Source organism: Scyliorhinus torazame, chromosome 5, assembly GCF_047496885.1.
Source record: "Scyliorhinus torazame isolate Kashiwa2021f chromosome 5, sScyTor2.1, whole genome shotgun sequence".
NCBI lineage: Eukaryota > Metazoa > Chordata > Chondrichthyes > Carcharhiniformes > Scyliorhinidae > Scyliorhinus > Scyliorhinus torazame.
Window position 1 is genome coordinate 105,615,484 of NC_092711.1, and position 13,987 is coordinate 105,629,470.

A 13,987-nucleotide genomic window follows, 5' to 3' on the forward strand; every position below is an offset into this window, starting at 1 on the left:
ACTCAGGCCTGTCACCGGGAGCAGGCCGCAGCTGTCCCCCCGCTCGATGCAAACCCGGGCCCGGAAACTTCTTATTGGAATTTGGAGTCTGCACCGGATTTCAGTGAAACCTCCCGGCCGAGTCCAGCATCGGCACTGCGCATGCTCCAGTTCACAAGGCTCAGAGAGTGATTGACGGCAGCTGTAAACCAATAGGAAGAGAGGGGTGGGTCTGGAGACCAAGTGGTTGCACCGGGTCCTCCAACCAATCGGAGTGAATGAGGGGCGGAGCTGAGCCCGGTCTACCACGTGATTTGGAGCATGCGCAGTACAAATGACAACTCCGGATTCAGGTGGTCGGGTGGAAATACTCAGCCGGTCAAATTCGGTCTGGTGAGTCATGAGGGAGGGATGGAGCCGCCGGATGGGTCGCGAGGCTTCATAAACACTCCGTGCAGCCCAAGCCCCGAATACGAAGCTACATACAGCAGTTGAACCGGCGAAAGCTGCTCGGGCTTTTCCCCGAGACAGGCCCGAGTGGCCGGGTGCATGCGCAGGGAGCGAGAGCCCCGGCTTTGCTCCGCCTCCCATTCACTCTGATTGGCTGGAGGGCCAGCTGCTCTTGTTCGATTCTCCAGCCCCGTCCCCTCTTCCTATTGGTCCGAAACCGCCGTCAATCAGTCCCCGTGCATTGTGAGCTGGAGCAAACCCTTCCCAATCATTGTCAGCTCCCTGGTTTGCAGCTGCGGAGCTTTTCCCTCCCGGGAACAGGCCCAGGTTAACGGGCACCATCCTGCTTCAGACACTGGAGGATGGTTCACATCAGAGGATGGCGGAGGGGGACAAGAAATAAGCGCTTCCACTTCGCACTCAAATCAATGAGGAGTCTGATCTCTGGCAAGGAAGGAAACCCTGGCAGGTGGGCGGGGAGGATTCACAAACACCTGTTGGAGGCCCCAAACCCCAATAAGATCCATTGGTTTTATTGTCAGTCTGCAGACAGGAGCTGGAGAACTGAACCCAGGCAGAGGAGACGGAGGGAGAAACAGAGTGGAGGAAAGAAATGGTGCAGATGGTGAGATGGGCAGCATGGTAGCATAGTGGTTCGCACAATTGCTTCACAGCTCCAGGGTCCCAGGTTCGAGTCACTGTGCGGAGTCTGCACGTTCTCGTGTGTGCGTGGGTTTCCTCTGGGTGCTCCGGTTTCCTCCCACAGTCCAAAGATGTGCAGGTTAGGTGGATTGGCCATGCTAAATTGCCCTTAGTGTCCAAAATTGCCCTTAATGTTGGGTGGGGTTATTGGATTATGGAGATCGGGTGGAGGTGTGGGTTTGGGTAGGGCACTCTTTCAAAGAACCGGTGTAGCCTCGATGGGAAAATCGACCGTGGATATCTGAGGAAATAAGGGAGAGTATCACATTGAAGGAAAAACCATACAAAGTGGCAAAGATTAGTGGGAGACTAGAGGACTGGGGAATCTTTAGGAGGCAACAGAAAGCTACTTAAAAAAGCTATAAAGAAGAGTAAGATAGATTATGAGAGTAAACTTGCTCAGAATATAAAAACAGACAGTAAAAGTTTCTACAAATATATAAAACAAAAAAAGAGTGGCTAAGGTAAATATTGGTCCTTTAGAGGATGAGGAGGGAGATTTCATAATGGGAGATGAGGAAATGGCTGAGGAACTGAACAGGTTTTTTGGGTCGGTATTCACAGTGGAAGACACAAATAACATGCCAGTGACTGATAGAAATGAGGCCATGACAGGTGAGGACCTTGAGAGGATTGTTATCACTAAGGAAGTAGTGATGGGCAAGCTAATGGGGCTAAAGGTAGACAAGTCTCCTGGCTCTGATGGAATGCATCCCAGAGTGCGAAAAGAGATGGATAAGGAAATTGCAAATGCACTAATAATTTACCAAAATTCACTAGACTCTGGGGTGGTCCCGGCGGAGTGGAAATTAGCAAACGTGACACCACTGTTTAAAAAAGGAGGTCGGCAGAAAGTGGGTAATTATAGGCCAGTGAGCTTAACTTCAGTAGTAGGGAAGATGCTGGAATCTATCATCAAGAACGAAAAAGGGAGGCATCTGGTTGGAAATTGTCCCATTGGGCATACGCAGCATGGGTTCATAAAGGGCAGGTCGTGCCTAACTAATTTAGTGGAATTTTTTGAGGACATTACCAGTGCAGTAGATAACAGGGAGCCAATCATAGAATTTACAGTGCAGAAGGAGGCCATTCGGCCCATCGAGTCTGCACCGGCTGTTGGAAAGAGCACCCTACCGAAGGCCAACACCTCCACCCTATCCCCACAACCCAGCAACCCCACCCAACACTAAGGGCCATTTATCATGGCCAATCCACCTAACCTGCACATCTTTGGACTGTGGGAGGAAACCGGAGCACCCGGAGGAAACCCACGCACACACGGGGAGGATGTGCAGACTCCGCACAGACAGTGACCCAAGCCGGAATCGAACCTGGGACCCTGGAGCTGTGAAGCAATTATGCTATCCACAATGCTACCGTGCTGCCCTGGATGTGGTATATCTGGATTTCCAGAAAGTCTTTGACAAGGTGCCACACAAAAGGATGCTGCATAAGATAAAGATGCATGGCATTAAGGGGAAAGTAGTAGCATGGATAAAGGATTAGTTAATTAATAGAAAGCACAGGAAAATGGGAATAGATAGATAGGTGTTTGATGGCCAGCACAGACACAATGGGCTGAAGAGCCTCTTCCTATGCTTTAAAACTCTATGACACTATGACAGAAAGCAGAGATTAGGCACAATGCGTCTTTTTGAGGTTGGCAAGATATATTGAGTGATGTGCCATAAGGATCAGTGCTGGGACCGCAACAGCCCAGGCAACATCATAGAGTTTTACAGCACAGAAAGAGGCCCCTTGGCCCATCATGTCTGAGAACAAATAGCGATTCACCAGGCCCAAGTGAACGGCCGCCATCTTTATGGGAGGCAACGATAATAATGTGCATGCAGAGCCGCCATCTTTATAGGGGGCAATGTGCAGCAGGGTGCACGTGTGGTGCTCCCTGTCAGCAGGAGAGAATATTGTGAATTTCTAACCCAGACGAACAGTGATGGATTCTGGATACTCCTTTTGCAGGGGGTTAGAAGGGGAGGATTTAAACACAGCAAACTCAAACCAAGAGAAATGTTTGTCTCTTCTGAGATAGGTCTTTTACTGGGTTGCAGCTTGGAGCTGAAGATTGAGATGGGGAGGCTCCAATTTCATTCTATCATGTGGCTGACCAGGAATCTCTCCCACTCCTGGCGTCTGCTGTTGGTGTCTGTTGGAAGGATTTACAGGCTGATGCTGTGAAGAAGAGTCATACAGACTCAAAATGTTAACTCTATTTTCACTCTCCACAGACGCTGCCAGACCTGCTGCGTTTTCCAGCATTCTCTATCTCTGTTTCAGATTCCAGCATCCACAGGACTTTACTTTTCTTGATACTCAATCCGTTTGGCCAAGTTTTAAATGCACTTTCCTTGGTCATCAACTCCTAGAGTGGGACTGGAATCCAGAGCTGGTTCAGAGTCAGGGTAATCTACCGCTGCACCATAACATCTCTGAAACACAATCGAGACTAATAAATCCTAAAGAAAAATAGGAAATAATCCTTTCTTCAGACAGTTGCTAAAATGTGGAGTTCACTAAGACTGGAAGTGGTTGACATAAATAACTGAGTTGCGTACACCAGGAAACTAAATGAGGAGCTGAGAGAAATGGGATCAGAATGCGAAGCTCTCGAGCTGAGATGAGGTCAGCAGAATGAGGAGAGTCTTGTGTGAAGCAGAAACTCTAGTACGGACCAGATGGGTCGAATGGCCAATTATGTATCATATATTCTTTGTAATTAATTGTAAATTATTTTACAGGGTAATAGAAGAGGAGGATTTGCAGTCCGGAGAATCAAACCAGTTCTCAGGTCTGACGGAGTCAATCGAATCATCGGGATCTGAAGGAATTTAATTGATGACTCAGCTGGAAATTGGTGAGAGTCCGTTCGCCTGCTCCGTGTGTGGGAAGGGACTGATACAGCTGTAAACATGCAGACACGACAGCAAGCTCGCAATAGTGAGAGTCCATTAACCTGCTCCTTGTGTGGGAGGTGATTGATACAGCTGTAAACATGCTGACACGACAGCGAGGTCGCAATAGTGAGAGTTGACCTGCTCCGTGTGTGAGAGGGGATTGATACAGCTGTAAACATGCAGACACGACAGCGAGCTTGCAATAGTGAGAGTCCGTTCACCTTGTGTGGGAGGGGATTGATACAGCTGTAAACATGTTGACACGACAGCGAGCTCGCAATAGCGAGAGTCCGTTCCCCTGCTCCGTGTGTGGGAAGAAATTCATGTGTTCATCCAACCTGCTGGCTCACCAACTCGATCATATTGATGAGGAGCCTCTTCAAAGCTCTGATTCTGAGGATGGCTCTGATACCTCCGAGGAACTGGTCCAATACCAGCGAGTTCACACTGATGCCAGACCATTCAGCTGCTCCCACTGTGGGGAGTTGTTCACTGATTCTGTGCATCTCATTGAGCACCAGCAAGTTCACAACAAGGACAGGCCATTCAGCAGCTCTCAGCATGGAAAGAGATTCACTCAGTCCTCCCCCTACACTGAGCACCAGCTCATTTCCTCCGTTGGTGAGAGGAAGGGACCTTTTAAATGCTCAGTGTGTGAGAAGACCTTTAAAAGAAACTTTAATCTGCTGAGACACCAGCGCACTCACACTGGGGAGAGGCCATTCCCCTGCTCTAGATGTGGGAAGAGGTTTGCTCATTCATTCCACCTTCGGAGACACAAGCAAGTTCACACTGGGGAGAGACCATTCACCTGTTCCATGTGTGGGAAAGCCTACAGTCGCTCATCTGACCTCGTGATACACAAAAGGATTCACACTGGAGAGAGGCCATATGCCTGCTCCGAGTGTGGGAAGGGATTCACTCGTTTAGTCCACCTTTTGATGCACAAAACGGTTCACACTGGGGAGAGGCCATTCTCTTGCTCTGTGTGTGCGAAGAGATTTACTCAGTCAGCTGCCCTGCGCGCACACAAGCGAGTTCACACCGGGGAGAGGCCGTTCACCTGCTTTGTGTGTGGGAAGAGTTTCTCTTGTTTGTCCCAGGTTTTGATACATGAGCGAGTTCACACCGGGGAGAGGCGGTATCTTTGTCACGTATGTGGGAAGGGATTTACTAGTTTACACCACCTGCAGAGACACCAGCTTGTTCACACCGGGAGAAGCCGTTTATCTGCTCTGTGTGTGGGAAGGCTTTCCCTGAGTTGTCCAGCCTCCGGAGACACAACCACATCCACACTGGGAAGAGGCCGTTCACCTGCTCTGTTTGTGGGAAGAGATTTATTCAGTCATTCGATCTGCTGAAACACCGGAGAGTTCACACCAGGAAGAAGCTGCTCACCTGCTCTGTGTGTGAGAAGAGATTTACTCAGTCATCCAACCTGCTGAGACACCAGAAACTTCACACGTTACCAGAAAAGTTGAATTCTGTTGTTCCTGTTGAGAATCACACCCAGGATTGAACCTTTTCTACTTTCTAACTCTAGATTATTTCAGTCTCAAACTTCCAGTTACTCTCATGGATAAGTCCCAGCTCCCCATACCTTCCAGAGTGCCTCTCCTGGCCTTGGAATCCAGGGAAGTATCACTAACATTCCCAGTGATCAATAAAACAAAACCCTGTCTGTTAATCACTTTCAGATACTGGACACATTGCCTGGACTGGAGATTTTCAGCTGTGAAGAGAGGCTGGTTAGGTTGGGGTTGTTTTCCTTACAGCAGAGAAGGCTGTGCGACTGGGGGGGAAACTTTATTGAAGTGTCCAAAATTATGAGGGCCATAGGGTGGATAGAAAGAAACCTTTTCCCTTCATAGAGGAGTCAGTAACCACGAAGCAGATATTTATGGTAAGGAGCAGGAGATTGAGGGGATTTGAGGAGAAATGTTTTCACACAGAGTGTGGTGGGAATCTGGAACTCACTGCCTGAAAGGCTGCTCGAGGCGGGAACCCTCACAACATTTAAGAAGCATTTACGTCAGCACTTAAAACGTCAGAACGTACAATACTATGGATCAAGTGCTGGAAAATGGGATTAGAATAATCGGTGCTTGATGGCCGGCACAAGCACGATGGGCCGAAGGGGCCTCTTTTAATAATCGTTTATTGTCACAAGTAGGCTTCAATTTGGTGTTGTAAGACTGACTGATGTCTCAGAGCATCTCCCAGAGAAATGGCAAATGGAGTTTAATCTGGACAAATGTCAGGTAATGCATTTTGGTAAGTCTAACATCGAGGGGACCGTAAATGGCAAAACTCTTAGGAATACAGAAAGTCAGAGAGATCTGGGCGTGCAGGTCCACAGATAGACCATAGAACAGTACAGCACAATACAGGCCCTTCAGCTCACGATGTTGTGCCGACCATTTATCCTAACCTTCACCCCTTCAATTTACTGCTGTCCATGTGCCTGTCTAAGAGTCGCTTAAATGTCCCTAATGGCTCTGACTCTACCACCTCTGCTGGCAGTGCATTCCACACACCCACCACTCTCTGTGCAAAGAACCTACTTCTGACATCTCCCCTATACCTTCCTCCAATCACCTTAAAATCTTTGAAGGTGGCAACACAAGTGGACAAGGTAGTCAAGAAAACATACATAACGCTTACCTTCATTGGATGGGGCATCGAGTTCACAGCCCAAAGGCAGAATTGCAGTGTAAAGTACATAAAATTCAGATTTGGATGAAGGAATCAAGCTAAAACAATGGAAATCTGAGACAATCCTGTGATAACAACAGTTAATAAATTAATCAGGTGACAGGGAAATGGTGGATGGGATATTAAAAGAAGGAATATTAAATTAAAATTATATTACAATTGGAGTTTGTACATTCTCCCTGTGTTTGCATGGGTCTCACCCCCACAACCCAAAGATGCTCAAGGTAGGTGGATTGGCAATGCAAAATTGCCCCTTAATTGGAAAAAATGAATTGGGTACTCTAAATTTAAAAAAAGAAAATTATATTACAGTTACAGACCTATACATCATTCCTATATTACAGGCTCAGAAATAGATTTACATTTATTGTCACATGTACCGAGGTACAGTGAAAATTATTGTTCTGCATACAGTCCAGTCAGATCGTCCATCCATGAAAAACGTAGGGCATACAATAGATACAATGTAAATACACAGACATCGGGTGAACCGTATAGAGTATGGTGCTACACCAGAGAAGATGTGTGAAGAGATGAGTTCAGTCTGTAAGAGGGTCACTTAGGAGTCTGGCAGCAGCGGGTAAGAAGCTGTTTATGAATCTGTTGGTGCGTGATCTCAAACTTTTGTATCTTCTGCCTGATGGAAGAGAGAATATCCTGGATGGGAAGGGTCTTTGATTATGATAATCTTATATTGTCACAAGTATGAACTTACTGTGAAAAGCCCCTATGCTGCCCACTTTCCCAAGGCAGCGGGAGGTGTAGACAGAGTCAGTGGGTGGGAGGCAGGTTCACGTGACGTCCTGGACTGTGTTCACGTCTCTCTCTAGTTAAAATCACTCCAGTGCAGATGGAGGCCATTCAGCCCATCGAGTTTGCACCGACCCTCTGGAATAACACTCAACCCAAGCCCACTCCCCTTCTCTATCTTAATAACTCCTAACCTAAGCATCTTTTCTGGAAACTGAGGGACAATTGAGCATGGTTAATCCACCTATGAAGGAACGGTCTTGGGCCGATCAGTTACCATACCAAGCTGTGATGCAGCAGAAAGCTTTCTATGGTGCATCTGTAAAAATTGGCAAGAGTCAATGTGGACATACCAAATGTCCTTAGTTTCCTGTGGAACATACGAAGTACATTTAAAACTCATTATTTAAGTATTTCACTGAGGACCAGGAACTATGTAAGGATTTGACTCTGTTTTATTGCAGAGCTATTAATAAAATCAGTAAAAGACAATCTGTTGTTGGGAGTTTGATTCTCTGGTGTCTGAAACCACAAGATTCAATGTTTAGAGGCAACAAGATGAACAAGGAAACACATCAAGGCGCAAAACTCCAGCTGGATATTCACAGGAGAAAGTCTGTTATCAAACACCTCGAATGAATGAAATGAAAATCACTTATTGTCACAAGTAGGCTTCAAATGAAGTTACTGTGAAAAGCCCCTAGTCGCCACATTCTGGCACCTGTTCGGGGAGGCTGTTGCGGGAATCGAACCGTGTTGCTGGCCTGCCTCGGTCTGCTTTCAAAGCCAGCAATTTAGCCCTGTGCTAAGATCCCAGTTGTAAGAAACTCAAATCATTTGTAAATATCTTTCAAATGCTGACAGGTTGCAGCTGTCAGTTTCCATCACATTGATGCCAATGAAAGGTGAGAAAATGGTTATTCTGGAACTAAAAAACATGAGTTATATCACAGCTAGACCACTGAGTACAGTTCTGGTCACCACATTACAGGAAGAATGTGATTGTACTGGAGTGAGTAAGAACAAAGAACAAAGAAATATACAGCACAGGAACAGGCCCTTCGGCCCTCCAAGCCCGCGCCGACCATGCTGCCCGACTAAACTACAATCTTCTACACTTCCTGGGTCCGTATCCTTCTATTCCCATCCTATTCATGTATTTGTCAAGATTCCCCTTAAATGTCCCTATCGTCCCTGATTCCACCACCTCCTCCGGTAGCGAGTTTGAGGCACCCACTACCCTCTGCGTGAAAAACTTGCCTCGTACATCTACTCTAAACCTTGCCCCTCTCACCTTAAACCTATGCCCCCTAGTAATTGACCCCTCTACCCTGGGGAAAAGCCTCTGACTATCCACTCTGTCTATGCCCCTCATAATTTTGTATACCTCTATCAGGTCTCCCCTCAACCTCCTTCGTTCCAGTGAGAACAAACCAAGTTTATTCAATCGCTCCTCATAGCTAATGCCCTCCATACCAGGCAACATTCTGGTAAATCTCTTCTGCACCCTCTCTAAAGCCTCCACATCCTTCTGGTAGTGTGGCGACCAGAATTGAACACTTTACTCCAAGTGTGGCCTAACTAAGGTTCTATATAGCTGCAACATGACATGCCAATTCTTATACTCAATGCCCCGGCCAATGAAGGCAAGCATGCCGTATGCCTTCTTGACTACCTTCTTCACCTGTGTTGCCCCTTTCAATGACCTGTGGACCTGTACTCCTAGATCTCTTTGACTTTCAATACTCTTGAGGGTTCTACCATTCACTGTATATTCCCTACCTGCGTTAGTCCTTCCAAAATGCATTACCTCACATTTGTCCGGATTAAACTCCATCTGCCATCTCTCCGCCCAAGTCTCCAGACTATCTAAATCCTGCTGTATCCTCCGACAGTCCTCATCGCTATCCGCAATTCCACCAACCTTTGTGTCGTCTGCAAACTTACTAATCAGACCAGTTACATTTTCCTCCAAATCATTTATATATACTACAAAGAGCAAAGGTCCCAGCACTGATCCCTGTGGAACACCACTGGTCACAGCCCTCCAATGAGAAAAGCATCCTTCCATTGCTACTCTCTGCCTTCTATGGCCGAGCCAGTTCTGTATCCACCTTGCCAGCTCACCCCTGATCCCGTGTGACTTCACCTTTTGTACTAGTCTACCATGAGGGACCTTGTCAAAGGCCTTACTGAAGTCCATATAGACAACATCCACTGCCCTGCCTGCATCAATCATCTTAGTGACCTCCTCGAAAAACTCTATCAAGTTAGTGAGACACGACCTCCCCTTCACAAAACCGTGCTGCTTCTCACTAATACGTCCATTGCTTCCAAATGGGAGTAGATCCTGTCTCGAAGAATTCTCCCCAGCAATTTCCCTACCACTGAAGTAAGGCTCACCGGCCTGTAGTTCCCGGGATTATCCTTGCTACCCTTCTTAAACAGAGGAACAACATTGGCTATTCTCCAGTCCTCCGGGACATCCCCTGAATACAGCGAGGATCCAAAGATTTCTGTCAAGGCCTCAGCAATTTCCTCTCCAGCCTCCTTCAGTATTCTGGGGTAGATCCCATCAGGCCCTGGGGACTTATCTACCTTAATATTTTTTAAGACACCCAACACCTCGTCTTTTTGGATCACAATGTGACCCAGGCTATCTACACCCCCTTCTCCAGACTCAACATCTACCAATTCCTTCTCTTTGGTGAATACCGATGCAAAGTATTCATTTAGTACCTCGCCCATTTCCTCTGGCTCCACACATAGATTCCCTTGCCTATCCTTCAGTGGGCCAACCCTATCCCTGGCTACCCTCTTGCTTTTTACGTATGTGTAAAAAGCCTTGGGATTTTCCTTAACCCTATTTGCCAATGACTTTTCGTGACCCCTTCTAGCCCTCCTGACTCCTTGCTTAAGTTCCTTCCTACTTTCCTTATATTCCACGCAGGCTTCGTCTGTTCCCAGCCTTTTAGCCCTGACAAATGCCTCCTTTTTCTTTTTGACGTGGCCTACAATATCACTCGTCATCCAAGGTTCCCGAAAATTGCCGTATTTATCCTTCTTCCTCACAGGAACATGCCGGTCCTGTATTCCTTTCAACTGCCACTTGAAAGCCTCCCACATGTCAGATGTTGATTTGCCCTCAAACATCCGCCCCCAATCTATGTTCTTCAGTTCCCGCCTAATATTGATATAATTAGCCTTCCCCCAATTTAGCACATTCATCCTAGGACCACTCCTATCCTTGTCCACCAGTACTTTAAAACTTACTGAATTGTGGTCACTGTTACCGAAATGCTCCCCTACTGAAACATCTACCATCTGGCCGGGCTCATTCCCCAATACCAGGTCCAGTACCGCCCCTTCCCTAGTTGGACTGTCTACATATTGTTTTAAGAAGCCCTCCTGGATGCTCCTTACAAACTCCGCCTCGTCTAAGCCCCTGGCACTAAGTGAGTCCCAGTCAATATTGGGGAAGTTGAAGTCTCCCATCACCACAACCCTGTTGTTTTTACTCTTTTCCAAAATCTGTCTACCTATCTGCTCCTCTATCTCCCGCTGGCTATTGGGAGGCCTGTAGTATAACCCCAACATTGTGACTGCACCCTTCTTATTCCTGATCTCTACCCATATAGCCTCACTGCCCTCTGAGGTGTCCTCTCGCAGTACAGCTGTGATATATGCTCCCGAGCCAGTAGCGCAACTCCGCCTCCCCTTTTACATCCCCCTCTATCCCGCCTGAAACATCTAAATCCTGGAACGTTTAGCTGCCAATCCTGCCCTTCCCTCAACCAGGTCTCTGTAATGGCAACAACATCATAGTTCCAAGTACTAATCCAAGCTCTAAGTTCATCTGCCTTATCCGTAATACTTCTTGCATTAAAACATATGCACTTCAGGCCACCAGACCCGCTGTGTTCAGCAACTTCTCCCGGTCCTCCCGCCTATCAGACTACAGGTTTTGTGTGATTGAAGATTGAGCTTCACACAGACTGAAACTGCTTCCTGAGTCAAACTTGAATAATTTCTTTCCACTTCAGTGGACGCTTTTAGAGTCCATTGAGCCTTCTACAGAACTGTCACAACAAGGAACAACAAACGTTAACTCTGTTTCACTTGCCACAGATGTGGCATGGTGGCGCAGTGGTTAGCACTGCTGCATCGCACAGTGGTTAGCACTGCCGCACTAGCGACCTGGGTTCAATTCCAGCCTGGTGTAACTGTGGAGTTTGCACATTCTCCCCATGTCTGCGTGGGTTCCCTCCGGATGCTCCAGTTTTCTCCCACCATCCAAAGATATACAGGTTTGGTGGATTGGCCAAGCTAAATTGCCCCTTAGTGACCAAAGGTGAAGTTGGATTAGGGGGAGAGGGCGGGGGAGGTGCGCCTGGGTGGGGAGCTCTTTTGTCGGGTTGGTGCAAACTCGATGGGACGATTCCTCCTTCTGCACTGTAGGGATTCTGTGATGCTGCCAGATCTGTTAAGTTAATCTCCCATTTTCTGTTTAGTTAATCTCCCATTTTCTGTTTTTACTCTACATAACACACCTTTTTAATCCACTAATTATATTTATTGAACCACTGTACCATCGCTACCAGGAGCAGTGTGTTGATGTTTCAGCTATTCTGACCTTGGGTGACTGTGTGGAGTTTGCACATTCTCCCCGTGCCTGTGTGGGTTCCTTCTGGGTGCTCTAGTTTTCTCCCACCGTCCAAAGATGTGCAGGTTAGGTGGATTGACCATGCTAAGTTGCCCTTAGTGTCCAAAAAAAGGATCGGTGGGGTTACTGGATTATGGGGATAGGGTGGAGGCATGGGTTTGAGTGGGGTGCTCTTTCCAAGGGCTAGTGCAGGCTTGATGGGCCGAATAATCTCCTTTTGCACTGTTAGTTGTATCATTCAGTCGAATTTTCTATCTCACATTCTCTTCCGATTGCTCTGTCTGGTGGTAATGCCGTGACGGTAGCACAGTGGTTAGCACTGTTGCTTCACAGTACCTGGGTCCCCAGTTCAATTCCCATTTGGGTCACTGTCTACGCAGAGTCTGCACATTCTCCCCACGTCTGCGTGGGTTACCTCCCAGAACTCCTGAAAGACGAGCTTGTCAGGTGAATTGGACATTCTGAATTCTCCCTCTTGTGGACCCACTCAGGCGCCAGAATATGGCGACTAGGAGATTTTCACAGGAACTTCATTGCAGTGCTAATGTAAGCCTACTTGTGACAATAATAAAGATTATTATGTGTGTGGGTATTTTAAGGAGCAGGTAGAATTTCCTTGGTTCTAACTGTTGTCCCCTCATATATTCCATCTGTTTTTGGTTAACGTGTCTGGAGTCTGAGTTCTTCCAGCCCATCTCCAAATCTCCTTCCTGTCTCGGGTAGATGGGTCGAGGTAGCTTGGTGTTGTTCTATTGTCTGTCTGTCTCCAGCAGGTATAGTTGTCTATCGATAATGACTGTGCTGCTACCCTTGTCTTCTGGTCTTATGAACATATCCGTGTTGCATCCAAGCTCCCAGATTGTCTGTCTTTCTCTCCGGGTAAGATTCTGTTTGTCTCTTGTATTTCACTGTGACAGGGCAGATGATTGAAGGGATTCATAGAATCATAGAATTTACAGTGCAGAAGGAGGCCATTCAGCCCATCAAGTCTGCAACACCCCGAGAAAGTGCAGCATACCCAAGCCCAAACTTCCACCCTATTTCCGTAACCCAGTTAACCCTACCCCACCTTTTTGGACACTAAGGGAAATTTAACATGGCCAATCCACCTGACCTGCACATTTTTGGACTGTGGGAGGAAACTCAAGCAGACACTGGGAGAACGTGCTGACTCCACACGGTGACCCAAGTCGGGAATCTAACCTGAGCCCCTGGAGCGGTGAAGCAACTGTGCTAACCACTGTGCTGTCCTTGGGAGGCCTGGAATAGATGGGCAATGATTTGGGAGGTGACAACACGTTCAAAAAGTTGAGGAGAGGGAGGTTGAAGATGGGGCAAAAATTTGTAAGGATGGCAGGATCAAGGGTTTGTTTTATTGAGGAGGGGGTGATGATGGCAGATTTGAAGGACAGAGGGACAGTACTTGAAGAGAGAGAAATGTTGACAATATCCATGGACACAGGGTAGTTTGCTGATCAGTAGCTCAGTGGGAATACGGTCGATGGAGCAGGAGCTGGGTCTCATGGACAAGATGAGCTCTGAGGGGGCACGAGGGGAGAGAAACTAGAGAAAGATGTGGGTTCAGGGCTCGGGAAAGGATGACATTTAGAGACAGTTTGGTCCGGTGGGCTCGTGGAAGGGAGGGAAGCAGCAGAGGAAGCTGATCGGATTTACTCAATCTCAGTCACAAAGAAACTCCACAAGCTCCTCACACTTCTTGTTGGAGGTGAGGATGGAAGAGACAGGGGAGAGCGAGAGTACTTCAAAAGGATCTAACCTGTGTCAGAGATATTAAAAAGTTTCAACACACTGCGTA

The 13,987-nt window shown here is 47.3% G+C and overlaps 1 protein-coding gene across 1 annotated transcript; it reads left to right on the forward strand.

Moving 5' to 3' along the window:
- Positions 1-301: 301 nt before the first annotated feature.
- On the forward strand, positions 302-8,000 carry LOC140421552 (uncharacterized). The gene is given in 3 exon segments (XM_072506327.1): positions 302-372; positions 3,888-5,258; positions 5,261-8,000. Coding segments are annotated over 2 exon segments (1,263 nt in total). The 5' UTR covers positions 302-372; positions 3,888-4,297; the 3' UTR covers positions 5,563-8,000.
- Positions 8,001-13,987: the final 5,987 nt, after the last annotated feature.